This window comes from Lactuca sativa, chromosome 6, assembly GCF_002870075.4.
Source record: "Lactuca sativa cultivar Salinas chromosome 6, Lsat_Salinas_v11, whole genome shotgun sequence".
In the NCBI taxonomy this organism is placed as follows: Eukaryota; Viridiplantae; Streptophyta; class Magnoliopsida; order Asterales; family Asteraceae; genus Lactuca; species Lactuca sativa.
The window spans coordinates 125,156,908-125,173,442 of NC_056628.2; the positions used below are offsets into that span (position 1 = coordinate 125,156,908).

The following is a 16,535-nucleotide window of genomic DNA, read 5'->3' on the forward strand; positions in this document are numbered from 1 at the left end:
GTCTTGTGTCATTCCAGTAAAAAACACAACATGATGACCCAATCTGCCACCCCTAAGATACGAATCCTTGGGAGTATTTGACATCATTCTGATGTTATGGGGGAGACACATCTTTCTTTTCTTATGTTCACAACTAGGGGACCATTTTATCAGTAAATAGATGCTTATGGGTCATGAATGTGGATCCGTAAGGGTATCGGGAATTAATCTAGTTTCATGGGTGAAGACACAACTATCTTTTCCTACGTTCTCAGCTAGGGGATCATGGTATCAGTATGCAGATTTCGTGGCTCATGGATGTAGATCCTTGTGGGCACTGGTCTGTAGTGTCATGCGCTAAGGAAAAACTCATTTTTAAGATGTTATCTGCAAAGGGAACATGGGATCATTGTGTGACACTTTGTATAACATTGATATGGATCCTTTCAGGTATCGGTCATCAATCTAGTGTTATGGGTCAAGAAACGGCTTGCTTTTCTAGAGTTCTTTGCCATACGACCATAATCTGAGTGCACAAATCTTTTTGGGTGATGTATAATGTGCATCCTTCGTGTTTGTTATGTTTTCCGTGTTATTGATGATAAAATATTAATTAAGTAAACTAATTATTATATTATGTTTATCCTTGTCGTGTCGTGTCGTGTTGTTTTTTTTGTTTTATAATTGGTTCATTTTTGTGTTAGTTTACAAAAACACGACAATGTGTCTTGTCGTGTTCGTGTTACGTAAATCCTTGTCGTGTTGTATCATGTCCTCTCAGTCAAAAACACAACATGATAACCTGAATTGCCACCCCTAAGACATGAATCCTTGGGAGTAATAGTCGTCATTCCGGTCTTATGGGGGAGACACATCTCTATTTTCTTATGTTCATCACTAGGGGACCAACGTATTAGTAAATATATGTTTATGGCTGATGAATGTGATAGGGGTATTGGGAATTATTTTAGTGTCATGGGCTAAGACAAAACTAGCTTTTCATATGTTCTCAGCTACGAGACCACAATATTAGTATGCAGATATTTGTGGTTCATGGGTGTAGATCCTTTAGGGCATCAGTCTCTAGTGTCATGGGTTGAGGAAAAACTCGTTTTTCATATGTTAACAACAAAGGGAACATGGGATCACTATGCTAAACTTTGTAGAACATTGAAATGGATCCTTGAAGCTATCGGTCATCAATCTAGTGTCATGGGTCGATACATGGTTTTCTTTTCTAACGTTTGTTGCCATAGGAACATGGTATTAGTGCACAAATCTTTATGGGTCATGTGTGATGTGCATCCTTGGGTGTCATGTATAATATTTGTGGGTCATGTATAATTTTAATAACTTGATCTAAATCCTAATGTCTAACTCCCTTAACACAAAAAATATTTCATTTTGAAAGTATTGGATCTTGGATTCGACTGCTTGGAGTTTGCAACCTAAAGGGGAAATCTGGAGGCCACTTTTGTTCATGGGATCATTATCATTGAAACAACATTCCCATCCTTCAAACAAGGTATAGAACATTTGAATGCAACTCGTTGGTCTGACTTTCTTTTTTTTTTTTTGTAGAATAATTATTTTATATGGTTTCATGCATGTTTTATCAATTATAATTTCAAATATAACTTCATATTTTTGTTTGATTTCCCAATAATAGTCCGTAATTTAGGTCGATTAAAAAATTATGGATTATAGTAATAACGATCATGAAATCGAAAGTTGCCCATCATGTAAGTGGTATACACATCTTATGTTGTTTTGTAGAGTTACAAATGTACAAATTCAAAACTTTGTTCCAAATCATATATATGATAATGACTACTTCTTATATATTAAACATATTGACATTTATTTGGGACATGTTGATTGGTCTCTTTTAGAGCATCATGTAGTATAATATGCATCTTTTCATAGAAGAGTTGAATGAGGTGCCATGCATAACAGGCATTCAATCGATTAGTATCCATAATGGAGAGTTTAATGGGTGAGTTCAATGATGTGGAAAATATAGGTGTTACTCAATGGATGAAATTCAATCATTATGAGATGCCACTTTGGCAGTCAATGGATTTTGAGTTCAGTGGTCATTGAAGTCTTCAATGGGAAAACGAAAATTTATAATGACAAATAAATTTTATAAATTTGTTTTGGTAATGTTCCATTGAACTTTGTAAATTTTAATGCATTGTAAGAAAATTTTGATAGAGTTTTATGAAATACAGAATGATAATGTGCCAATCCATTAAACTCTATAGAGTTCAATGAGTTCTGGATGCCCTTAAACAATACTATTGTGATATATATATATATATATATATATATATATATATATATATATATATATGTGTGTGTGTGTGTGTGTGTATATATATCACAATAGTGATATCTATATATATATATATATATATATATATATATATATATATATATATATACACACACACATACATACATACATACATACATATGCCATGTTGTATTTTTAATGGATATCAAAGCATGATGGATGTCCTTAAGGCATCCACAATGGATTAAACTCCATAAAGCTCTATGGATTGCCACATCATTTTTCTACATTCCATGCATACAACTCTACCAATTTTTTCTTACAATGCATTGAACTCTATAAAGTTTTTAGAACATTCAATCCATTAAATGACAACTAGACTTGCCACATGTTTCAACGATTTCATTGAATTCACTATTGTAGATGTTATGTAAATCTATAAATGGTATCTTAATTAATCTATCCTTTCCATGTGCATGTAACATTTAATTATAAGCATACTTATATATGTATTTTAACTATAGTTTTTCTTTAAAAAACATAAAACTCATTGTAGTAAAAAAACAAAAAGGGTCTTAAAAGATAGAAAGCAATAGTAATTATGAGGTTCATTAAGGATATCATGGTTATTATATGTTAAAAAGCCGTACAAAGTTTCATAAATTTAGGGTATATAGATCCGAATATCTTGACACTCTATGAGTTTATGAGATACGAAGACCATAATGTCCGTAATGAACCTCAAACACTCTTTATCATTTTTTCAGATACAAAGATCGTAATGTCCTTAATGAACCTCATACACTCTTTATGGCTTTATTATGGATTTTTGAATATTATACTTAATCGGAATTTATTAGTTATGTTATATAGAATTCAATGCATTATAAGCAATAAATATTATTACTTTTTACATACGATAACTTTCTGTTTATTTTTATCTGTTTTGTACTCAAGTTTTTGAAAGTAATTGAAGCTGAAACCATATCATATTTACATCGTGTGTTCATTCTAAATGATTACTGGAATTACCCTGAGTTACATTCGATTCCTCATTACAATTGTTCTTCAATTGGTATCAGAGCAGGATTCAAACTGCAATGATCTAATTTTCATTTGAATCGTTCGTTTTTGAGTCAAAAGTTTGTCTCAAAAGATTCCGCACATTTCGATTCTGAAAATCATCTTAGATCTATAGTTTTGTTTAGATTCTATGTTCGAATTGTATAATCGAGTGATCGATTTCAAGTTTCAGATCAATTCATTCTTTCAATCTTCAAATTTCTCAAGTTTTCTAAAAAAATATCATCCGTACAATAATGGTGAACCTCAACATGAACACGATGACATTGTATTCTCATCTGCTTGGATCATCAACAAAAATTCCAATGTTGATTCCAGATTACTACGATCAACGGGCAGATCGTATGGAAGACTATCTCAATGGATTGGATGAAAAGTTATGGAATTGCATCAAAGGAAGTGTTCAACCACCATCGAATACTCAAAATATAAGATCATCTGGATCAACATCTGTAGTAGAAGAACAAGCAAGAAGGCTGAAAAACAATGAGAAGCGTTGTATGAGAGAGCTGAGAGGTGCTTTGCCACCTGTTTCTTACAACTACATCCATGGTTGTAAAACTGCAAAAGAGATCTGGAATACTCTCAAAGAGAAATATCAGGGGAATGAGAAAACGAAAATGAACTCTGTTAAAAAGTGCTTGGTTGAACTGAAAGAATTCAGACAGAAAGAGAATGAAACAATTGAAGTTTATTATGATCATCTGAATGAGTTGATTTATAGGTGTAATCGCTATGGGATTACAAGGTCTTCCATGGAGTTCAATCTTACATTTGTAATGGCACTTCGTAAGGAGTGGATAAGTGTAAGCATGATGGCGAAGAATTAGCAAAGCTTCGATACTTCTTCGTTGAATGATGTGTATAATCAGCTGAAAACTCACGAAAGTGAAATAAATGAAATGGTGGAAGATCCAAAACAAAGCTTCGGAGGTCCATTTGCTCTTGTTTTGAAAGTATCTGAGGTTGAGACTGTTGAGAAAAGGATTCAGATGAAGAAGGTTTTATCATGAACTTTGATGATGAGGGAGTTTCTTTTTACTCAAACAATCAACTGAAAAAGTTTTTCAATAAACCATTTAATCCGAAGATGAAGCGGAGTGAAGTAAAGGGAAACTATGTGAGCAAGTCTGGTATTCATGAAAAGAAAAAGTTTGAGAAAAATGATGAGAAGATAAAAGAGTTGAAGCTTGAAAAGAAGCTTAAGGGAGACTCAGGTGTTGATTGTAATTATTGCAACGGAGCTAATCATTTAGCTAATGATTGTATGCTTCGTAAGAAAGAGGAGAAAAAGAATAGGGTCAAGGACGAAGCCTATTATGTTGAAAGATTGGAAGAAGTTCATGCGAAGACGAACGGATTATCTTTGTTTGCTCAAGGAGAAGGTGACGAGGATAGAACTTATCAGACCTAGTCTTCAGGATCTGATGATGAAGAAATGCAAAATCCAAATCATGGAGCTATGTTCGCACAGTTTGAGGAGGAGGAGAATGAAAAGGTGACTGGTCATTGTTTCATGACTAAATCTAGAAAAAAAATCACCAATGACTACAAAGGTACATTATATTCTTCAATCTTTTAATATTCCTCTACAAGCTTATGATTCTAAAATAGTTACATTTGATGATACTATTGTTTATTTTGATACTATTGTTGTCTCAACTAGTAACGAAGCCAAGAAATTAAGTACTCAACTGCTAGAGACACAAAAACTTCAAGATTCGAAACATAGCAGGGTAGAGTATTTAGAATTGCAAATAAAAAATTCCAATAATGATAGAGAGAATTTGGATAGAGATGTAAGGATGTTGCTTGCACAGAGAAACATACATTGTAATTCAGCTAAACGTCTCTATGCTAAATTGACTGTTGTGCATCATTCATGTGATATTAGTAAAGAACAACATAGGAAATTATTACCTTTTCTTACTTTTGAGAGAGAGAAGGTTGATATTTTGTCCTATGATTGCAAAGAAACCATAGCAGACTTCAACAAAGTGTCTGATGATAGATTTGCTTATGGCATTGTTAAGGTAGATGAATTTTTGAATGCTGATAAACTTGTTGAGATTGTGAATGAAAGTTTGACAAAAAGTGAACAACTTAAAATTTTGAAAAGAACTGAGCATTCAAAACTTGATTCTAAATCTAATTTTGCTGATATCGAAGACAATTCTGATTGTTTTAGCGAGATTAGTAAAATTGAATAGGAGGGAAGTGTTGATTCTTCTTAGTTATCAATAATTAATGTCACATATAAGTCAAAAGGTAAAGAAATTTATAATGATTTGATGGTTGAGGATGACACTGATAGACCTTCTACTTCAAAAGTTTGTGATTTTGATGATATGGAGGTACGAGACAGTCAAACTGATGATAGTAAAGATGAGAATGAAAATGATGTGTCGAACAATATTGAAAAAGAAAAGAATGTTTCTAACGAAACAAAAATTCCACAAATTGTTGTTGATCAAGTGTTTGGAGACACTGAAAATTTCGACAAAGTGTTTTTCTAAAAAAGGTGCTCACTATTCGGAGACCAACACAGTGGTTCATCCGAACTTCAAGCGCACAGATGATGTTGTGTTTCCGAATCAAGTGTTTGTCACTACTGGGAATGTTGAAAACATAAAACCAGAGTTCAACAAAATGGTTGAAGAAGATAACAAGAAAACATCAGACGAAGGATTCTATTCAAATTAAAGCACTGTCGAAAATAATCTAACAAAGAATTCGTATGTTTTTCAAAGACAAAAACCACAATGAAAAAGGGTTGAAAAACAAGAAGTTGCAAAAGAAATTTTGAAACAAGAATCAAGTAAAACAAATGAGATTGTGAAACTTAATTCACAAGAATTTAAAGATCTTGTTGACAAATTTTCGAAAGAAAAAGGAATTTCGAAAAGACAAGCTATAAAACGAATGTTTTGGCATGTTGTGACAAATGAAAAACAATCAAATGAATTAACAAAGAAATATCCCGCTCTATCAATTTCGCATGAATATCAAAAAATTTCAAATTCACATTCATCTTTCACAAAATCAACAAATGTGAACAACAAATTTTCTTCAAAAAGAACAAATCAAAAGTTTGCGAATATTCGAAAATATGAAAATGTTTGAAAATTTAAAAATATTCGAAAATTTGAAAATGTTCGAAAATCTGAAAACCATCAAACATTTGTTAAAGGAATTTCCAAAACAACTTCAAATTTTATTCAACAAAAACCAAAATTTCCAAATCTATCTACACAAAAAGTGACCAACATTTCATACACGAAAGACACATCTGAAGTAGAAACCATGACTCATTGGCTTGAAAACAATGGGAAAAAGTATCAATCTGGGAAGTTTGCATAGCATCAAATCAAAAAGGCCTATGAATAGTATTTGAATGATCCTTCGTTTGGAATTTCATCTTCAAAAGAGTCAAATACTCCAGTTCAGAGATGAAAACCAATCTCAAAAGAAAGACAATCTAAGAAACATGAGAAGAAAGTTGGTGAAAGTCCAAAACTTATCGAAAAATTATATTTTGATATCATTAACTGATGATGTAGACTTAAATGATTCTTTCCAAACTAAAGTTCGAAGTCGGGCTTTAAATTCTAAAATCCATTCTCTCTTTCAAGCTAATAACCAAGGACCCAAACAGCCTTGGGTACCTAAATTCTTTCATTGATTGCAGATGCTATGAGATGAGCAATATGATGAGAAATGGTATATTGATAGTGGTTGCTCACATCACATGACTGGAAGGAAGGAGAATTTGCATGATTTTTGAAGTTTAGAAAATGTTGGTGTAGTGAAGTTTGGAAATAACCATAAATGTCAAGTTAAAGGTTATGGCAAAGTGAAAAGTGGTCAATTTACAGTGAATCATATTGCTTATGTGGAAGGTCTTCAGCATAATTTGATAAGTGTTTCACAACTTGTTGTGGGCACTGGCAATGAAGATGTGTTTAACGAAGAAGAAAACATCATTTCAAACGTTGAGACTAACGAAGTATGGTTGAAATCAAAAAGATATGGAGATATGTTTACCCTCGACATCAAACCTATAGTTGGAAAACCCTCAGTTTGTCTACTTTTGAAAGCTCCCATAGATGTTAGCTGGTTATGGCATCGACATTTATCCCATTTAAACTTTCGAAATTTAAATAAATTGGTTACAGAAGATCTTGTTCGAGGTTTACCTGTGTTAAAGTTTGATAATGATACTTTATGTGCAGCTTCCGAACAGGGAAAACAACATCGTAAAGGGCATCCAATTGTCATTGATTCGAAAATTGTTGAACCATTGGAACTTCTTCATATTGACCTTTGTGGACCATCAACTGTTGAAACTCTCAACAAGAAACGGTACATTTTGATTATTGTTGATGATTTTTAACGATTTACGTGGGTGTATTTTATCAGGTTAAAATCTGAAGTTGCTCAAACAATGATCGAATTTATCAAGAAAATGGAGATAACTGAAGAAAAATGCTCGAAAAATCGAAAGTGATAATGGGTCTGAGTTCAAGAACAAAGTGTTGGATTTGTACTTAATGGAAAAAGGAATTTTGCATAACTTTTCTTCGTCCTATACTTCTCAACAAAATCGACTGGTCGAAAGGAGAAATAGGTCTCTTTGCGAAGCGGCGAGGATAATGTTGACATACGTGAATCTTCCTCAATACTTATGGGCAGAAGCAATTCCAACAGCATCTTTTACTCAGAGTAGATATTTCATTCATAGACGTTTCAATATAACTTCGTATGAAATAATCAATAATCGAAAACCTAATGTCAAATTCTTTCATGTTTTTGGTTGCATGTGTTTTATAATGAATCTCAAAGATATTCTTTCGAAAGTTCAAGCTAAGGCTGATGAAGGCATATTTTTTGGATATTCGAACAATTCGATTGCATACAAAGTGTTAAACAAACGAACTCAAAAAGTTGAAGAAACGTTTAATCTCACTTTTGATGATTACTTCGTGAAACAAGTCGAAAAACTATTTGAATAAAAATCAATTCTTAATGAATCAACTAATGAAACTGAAAAATCTAATTCATCTGACTTTGATTATGATTTAATTTTTGGTGTTCTAGACAGGGCTATTGATGCTGAAGTACATGCTGCTGATAATCAAACTCCTAAATCTTTGAAACATACAGATGATTCGACAATCACCTCAGATTCAACTGTTAATGGCGAAAGCATGCTAAATGCTCATATGGAGGTGGAGCACTTGACTACACCTTCAACTATTGATGGGGGGGGCATTCTTTTGAGGGGGAGAATAACAGTATGAATAAACTCTTTGAGGGGGAGCATCAGAATGATAATCTTGCCAAGCGGTAGCATGATGATAATGAAATCATAAATCTTGATCAAAATGATGAATTTCATGACTTAAATGATAATATTTCTGTTGCATGATCTGAAAATGAAGAGATGTACAAACATGCACCTTTGGACATTGATCCAGCATATCCACCTTTGGAAGATGGACAAGGATTCATCTAAAAGAACATGTAATTGGAAATCCACAAGATGGAGTTTTGACAAGAGCTCAAATTCGTGCAAAGAATGAGGTACTGGATACTGATCAAGAATTTTGCATTTTAATGTTTTCGTCTCCAAAATAGAACCAAAGACCGTTAAGGTTGCAATGGAACACTCTGATTGGGTTGTTGCAAGGCAATTTGAATTGGCTGAATTTGAATGAAACAAGGTCTGGAGATTAATTCTTGGTGTTCTAGACAGGGCTATTGATGCTGAAGTACATGCTGCTGATAATCAAACTCCTAAATCTTTGAAACATACAGATGATTCGAAAATCACCTCAGATTCAACTGTTAATGGCGAAAGCATGCTAAATGCTCATATGGAGGTGGAGCACTTGACTACACCTTCAACTATTGATGGGGGGGGGGGGGCATTCTTTTGAGGGGGAGAATAACAGTATGAATAAACTCTTTGAGGGGGAGCATCAGAATGATAATCTTGCCAAGCGGTAGCATGATGATAATGAAATCATAAATCTTGATCAAAATGATGAATTTCATGACTTAAATGATAATATTTCTGTTGCATGATCTGAAAATGAAGAGATGTACAAACATGCACCTTTGGACATTGATCCAGCATATCCACCTTTGGAAGATGGACAAGGATTCATCTAAAAGAACATGTAATTGGAAATCCACAAGATGGAGTTTTGACAAGAGCTCAAATTCGTGCAAAGAATGAGGTACTGGATACTGATCAAGAATTTTGCATTTTAATGTTTTCGTCTCCAAAATAGAACCAAAGACAGTTAAGGTTGCAATGGAACACTCTGATTGGGTTGTTGCAAGGCAATTTGAATTGGCTGAATTTGAATGAAACAAGGTCTGGAGATTAATTCCTAAACCTAATGATGTTTCTATTGTCAGATTAAAATGGATTTTAAAAAACAATACCGACAAAGATGGGAATATTGTTCAAAACAAAGCACGATTAGTTGTTAAAGGTTATTCGCATCAAGAAGGTATTGATTATGAAGAACCCTTTACCCCTGTCGCAAGACTCGAGGCTGTTTGAATATTTTTGGCTTATGCAACTCATAAAGATTTTGATGTTTATCAAATGGATGTAAATGTGCATTTCTTAATGGTGAACTCGAAGAAACGGTGTATGTAGAACAACCTCCAGGTTTTGTTAATGAGAAACATCCTGATCATGTTTATATTTTAGAAAAAGTTATATATGGGTTAAAACAAGCACCAAGAGCATGGTATGCAACTCTTACCAGTTTCTTAAAACAGTCGAAATTTAAACAAGGATCAGTTGACCCCACATTATTTCAAAAGAAATTTAAGAATCATCTAATGCTGGTTAAAATTTATGTCGATGATATTATTTTTGGCTCTACTGACCCTTCTTTGTCTAGTGTATTCAAAAGCCTAATGAAAAGCCAATTCGAAATGAGCATGATGGGTAAAATCAATAATTTTCTTGGTTTAAACATTCATCAAAGCAAAGAAGGAATTTTCATCAATCAAGAAAAAATATACAAGGAATTTGCTCGAAAAATTTGGAATGAGAAATAACATGAAGTTAAGAGTACCAATGGCAGTTGGAACAATGCTAACTCCTTCTTTAGATACACCATATGTTGATCTTACTCTATATAGGAGTATGATAGGTTCTTTGCTTTATCTTACAACAAGTAGCCCTGATATCATGTTTTTTGTATGTAATTGTGCAAGATATCAAGCAAATCCAACAGAACCACACATGACTACAGTGAAAAATATTTTTTGTTATCTCAAGGGCACAATTTTGTTAGAATTATGGTATCCTTCAAAATCAGGATTTTTCATTCAAGCTTTTTCGGATTCGGATCTTGGAGGATGTACTCTTGATATGAAGAGTACAAGTGGAGGATGTCAATTTCTGGATGGGAAGCTTGTAAGTTGGCGATCAAAAAGGAAAACATGTGTTGCAATTTCAACTGTTGAAGCTAAGTATGTTGTAGCTTCCGCTTGCACTTCGCAAATCACATGAAGAAGATTCCATTGTATTGTGATTCACAAAGTGCTATACGCATTTGTCATAATCCAATACAACATTCGAAAATTGAACACATTGCACTTCGTTATCATTTGTCATGTGGAAGATGGAAATATTGAAATTCATTTTGTGAAAACAACTGATCAACTTGCTGATATTTTCACGAAACCATTGGATGAAAAATCATTTGTTAGAATTTTGACAGGGTTGGGTATGATTGAATCATGTTTGGTTCCAGGACTAATTTCGAATGAATGGCAAAGAAGGAAGTTGAAATTGTGTCGATTCAGAGGAGGTGCAGAATGATTCAGAGTCTTATAGTATTACTCGTTCAAAGGTTACTGTTCACGTTAAGCGCTTTGACACGATTCGTTTTCGTACATTGGAGCTGAAAAGTTTCGTGTGTTTGGTATATTCTCAAGATTTTCGTTAGTTTGTTTTTTATTTTCGAAAAATTGAAAGACGCAAAAATATTTTCATTTGTTTGTATTTCTTTTTGAAAAATCAAAAATATCAAAAAGATATTCTTTTTTTATTTGTTTTAATTTTTGAAAAACATAAAATCACAAAAATATTTTTCTTTCTATTCAAAAATATAAAATACAAAAAGATTGTAGCTACTTTGATCTTTCTTTAAGTGCAGGTTCACACGAATATTCTTCAAGGGTCATGCTTTCTTTTCTAAGTGATGGTATGTTTTCAAAATTTCGTTGTACTAGTTAAGTTGTCCCTAAAAGCATGCTGCAACATGTAGACCCAAGCCTCCAATGAATCAATGTGTGATTTTGAAAGGCTTAATGAAATTTTTTGTTCCGAAAGTTACTTCCCAATAAGGCTTGCATTCACATTATCAACTGAGCTACCTTACTCTTCCTAAATGATTTAAGAGTTTCCTGTTTGGTCCATTCACAACAGAGGTACACTTAATTCTCGAACCAACCTTTTTTATCTAAAATTTCTAACACATTTCACACACAATGACATATGTCCGAGTGGTCATTGATCAAACCAATCATGACTTAGACATGTCAAAATTCTATGTTTGGGATCTTGATTCATGAGGCCGTGATGAAAGTGAAACCCAATGTTCTAACTTTTCAAGGAATTAAAGGGGAACTACGTTCCAGATTTTCACAAAACATTTGTTTCAGTATCAAAATTTCGATACTTCAAATCATATTCTTTCATTTGGAGTGGTCTTGATCAAATGTTCGAAGCCTACGACATTTGTTTCCCAATAGGCTGCAGTTACAAACTTTATTTTATGAATATGATTTCCATGTGAGTATCAATTATTATCCTTTGTCACTTTCAAATATTTTTCAAAGCATACTTGTCACTAGCTACACTGGTCAAACAAGTGATTTATGTTGCAATTACTCACTCTATGTTAAGAATGATATGTAATGAAAATTTTGAGCCACCCACGAAGCCTTCAAAAAGAAGCCGTTCGAAACTTCTCTATAAGTTTTCGATTGTAATTCACAGGAAACCACACAAAGTAGTTGATTATCTCTCTTGATAATTAATGAAGTAACCTTTGCCTGGGGTTTAACTGCTTTCATGTCAAAATAATTGACATCATAGATCCAAAAAATTTCGTTAAAATTGTTTCTTATCTTATTTCATTGGCACACTGCACTCACGAAATCTTTGAGGTTCTGAGTAATACCAACTAAGGCTGAAGATTTCGCATAATTGGCAATGACTTAGTTTAAAAGCCCAAAAACGAAAGAGCCCAACCTCCATGCCGAAGGTTTTCGATCTTATCCACTTGGTACTCATGAACAGTTTTGAAGTAACGGTTTGGCAATTTATTCCGAGTTTCAAGGCACTTTATTTGACATGGCGTGTATAACGGCTAGTGGTGTGATTTTAAAGGAAGGACATGGCAAACTCATAAATGAAAACGTTTCCCATTCTTTTGGGGATACATATAAAAGGAAAATCTTTTTCCTTTGATCATTACGCTTTCAAAAATCTCCTACGAACAAAAGACCTAATTCTCAATTTCTTTAAAATTATCTTCAAGCTTTCAACAATGGCTTCTACTCAAAACACCTCTACTGATGAAGTTCTTTCACAACCAATAATGAAGATCCAAAGTACTAATTACTAGTTTGAGGGTGATGTTTCATTATACCCTGAGGAGTTGAGGATGATGATTGTTGCTCTTCAAAATTCTAGTCTTGCTACTTTAATGTTCAACTCCTTCGCAGTTCTGATAACTTGGTTGTCCATGGCTGCTTCAACTGTTTCCTATAGCAAGGCTACGGATGTGATTACCTTCAATCTTGTGAATGAGAAAAGGATTCGTCTGACCAAGAGGATGTTCACTCAATTCTTGAATATCCCTAATTCTCCGCCATTCTTCAAACCTAACAATGATCAAATCATGTTTATGTTTAACGAGATGGGACATCATCCCTCACTCACAAAAATCATTGACATCAAGAAGTCCGGATTACCCTATATGTGGAATTTCTTCTTTGGTATTTATGTTACGTGTTTAACTGGAAGAAGTGTTGGTCTTGAAAAAGGAAGACTTAAAGTATATGCAATGGTGATGGGATTAAACTGTGATCTCAGTGTTGATTATGCAACTCAATTGCGGAACGAGCTTCTAAAAAGCTTGGAGAATATGAATATGGTGAAGGGTATTTCATGTACGAGGTATTGGAGTCTCATTCTTGAGAAGATTTACGAAAAAGAGGGAATTCAAGTTCCTGATAACGAAGAAAAAGTGCAATTTACAAAGTACCACTTTCCAAAGTCAGTTGAGGATGATTCAGAAACTTTCCCAACAATTTCAAGAATTGTAGATGGTATGTTAAAGAAGGTTATCCAACATTTCTAGTGTTGGTAAACTATTTGAAGTCCATCAACCTTGATATCGAAACTGAGGTGTTGCTTGAAGTTAATGCAAGGACTTCCAAACAAACAAAGAAATTGTAACGTCCCAAAATTCAAGACTAAAAATTTCTTTTAATAAAACATTACTTTAAGCAAAATCATCAATCCAAAACATAATCAGAGTATTAATTTCCAAAACACATGTTCATTATCAGAGTAAAACATTCCCAGGCTGTCTAATCTATGTTGTGTGTGCCATGCGATCACCCCGAGCTCTTCCCTCCGCTACCGGAAGTACCTGAAACTAAAACTAAAAACCGTAAGCACGAAGCTTAGTGAGTTCCCCACCCTACCACATACCATGCATAACCACATACTGCACATACTGGGCCACGCCCGCTATCCTGGGCCTCGCCCCTACCTCAGGCCTCGCCCGCTACAACGGCCCGGCCGCTCCAGGCCCCGCCTGGCTTCGAGCCCTGCTCAGATACAGATCTGTTTCACTTAGTCCTCGCCTTTTACAGGGCCTTGCCTGCTAACATTTAATAGCACATAAAAATATCACAACACATAAGCTACCACATACTGACGAGTCCTGTCCTAAGGCCTCACCTATCCTGGGCCTCACCCGTGTCCTACTACTGATGAGTTATGGAACCCCGTCCATGCTCTTACTGATAGTGAGATATGGGCCCAGCCCACACTCACTCTTTCCCTAAATTGGGCCTCGCCCCTGATCTGTTGCTAACAAGATGTGGAACACCATCCACACTCTGCTAATAGTGAGATACGAGCCCAGCCCACACTCACTCTTTCCCAAACTTGGGTCTCGCCCCTGATCTGCTGCTAATGAGATGTGGAACACCATGCACACTCTGCTATTGGTGAGACATGGGTCCTCGCCCATACTCACCTCCCTACCAGACACATACAAGTATCACACAGACAACAAGTATAAACTATCACATAAACCATTCTTTGAGCATCTGCCCGCTATCATTGGACCTCGTCCTGAATATCATACAAGCATATTGTGCCTAGGGCTAAACCCCAGGTCTTCTACTCATAACTACATGGGTCGGCATTGTTGCCGTAGACCCATTTACACAAAAGGGAAACTCACCTGCACTTGTTGAACTTGCTGATAATCCCCCTAGTTGCTGCCCGGCTACCAATATCAATGCAAAACTTAGACTAACTCCTGCTTCACTAGCTCCCCGAGCTACCAATATCAATGCAAAACTTAGACTAACTGACCACCAAAAGTCAACTAAGTCAACTCTAATCAACATCAAAGTCCTGGTCAAGGTCAACCTTCCAGGTCAACCCTACTCGCCGAGTCAACCTACTGACTCGTCGATTTCATAAGCTTAGAGTCCTTCCATTCACGACTCGACTCGCCGAGTCAGTCCATGACTTGCCGAGTCTACCGATTTCCAAGTCCTGACCTGTCCAACTCACTGAGTCTCCACTCGACTCACTGATTCGAGTCTCAACTCGAAGGGTTTGGGGTTTCGCGACTTGACTCACCGAGTCCAAGAACATACTCGCCGAGTCCAAGGCAATCTTCAACCGACTCGCTGAGTTGTTCTTCCAACTCGCCGAGTTCCTACCCAACTTCATCCGACTCGACGAGTTGCTCATCCTACTCGTTGAGTTCCTCTTAATCTTCATGCTACTCGCCGAGTCCATTCAGATCTTGATACATGCAGAGGACTTTTGAGTCATGCATGGACTCCAAACTGTACATCTACCCTTCCCAAGCCTATTCCTCACGTAAAGTTGCAAACTTTACATGTAGAGAAGGATATCTAGGCTAAATACACCATAAACTAGGGTTTAAGGAAAGGAGGCTCTATAATCAACTCAAGGGCAGATAATTTATGCTTCACAAGGCCAAAATGTGCTTAGATCCGAAGTAGCAACTTCAGATCTGGCTTCTAACTCAAAAGGAATATCTAGAAATGGCTTGAAAAGCCCCAAAACTCACAACTAGAATAGATCTAAATGAAGGAACCGACTTATTACCTTCAATAACTTAGAAAGGTTCCACAAACGCTAGATCTAAGGCCAATCCTTGAAGCTTCAATGATTCCCCTCTTTCTTCTTCTTTGAAATCACCCAAAAATGGCATGGAAGCTTGAATGAGCAACAATGGGGCTTAGGGTTCGATATTCTGGGTGAGAGAGACAGTAAAGGAACCCTAGGGGAAATAATGAGACGTTTAAATAGGCTCCAAGTCCCGGATTTAGGGTTTTCCTCGTTCAGACCAGACTCGTCGAGTCTCCTTGGCCGACTCGCCGAGTCGGTCACTTACTCCTTGACCCGGATCCCGCTCGGACTCGTCGAGTTCCTCCTTGGACTTGACGAGTCGTCCCTTAAGTTTAGGGTTTCCTTTCCTTTCTTGGCCTTTCTTACTTTGGGTGTTACAACTCTCCCCCACTTAAACAAAACTTCATCCTCGAAGTTTGCTATGGCCCACCGCCTGAGATCTGCTTACGATACTCTACTAATTACTCCAACACCAACCTACCTTCGCTGGTCTTCCGCCTGGTCATTCCGACTAACATAATCTCCGCAGATAATAATCTCGGGTCAACCCTGACCCTGAACATTCTGGAAACACAACTTAATCAACTGACAATCCTTCTTGTACTCACCGAGTACTGCACTGAACCCATAGGGTTCACCCCTTCTTTCCTTGCGCGATTTCCTTGCCTTCCCAATGCAATGCTCCATAACCAACTATTTCCTCTGACACTGTGAAGATCCTAT

At 35.6% G+C, this 16,535-nt stretch overlaps 1 protein-coding gene across 1 annotated transcript; it reads left to right on the top strand.

Moving 5' to 3' along the window:
* The first annotated feature begins 3,597 nt into the window (after window positions 1-3,597).
* Window positions 3,598-4,191, top strand: LOC111880417 (uncharacterized). The gene has a single exon (XM_023876844.1). It carries the CDS (start codon window positions 3,598-3,600, stop codon window positions 4,189-4,191), a length of 594 nt encoding a protein of 197 aa, XP_023732612.1.
* The last annotated feature ends 12,344 nt before the right edge of the window (window positions 4,192-16,535 follow it).

What these genes read in the sequence shown, in the direction of transcription:
- LOC111880417 (XM_023876844.1), top strand. Translation starts at nt 3,598, where the DNA reads ATGGTGAACCTCAACATGAACACGATGACATTGTATTCTCATCTGCTT.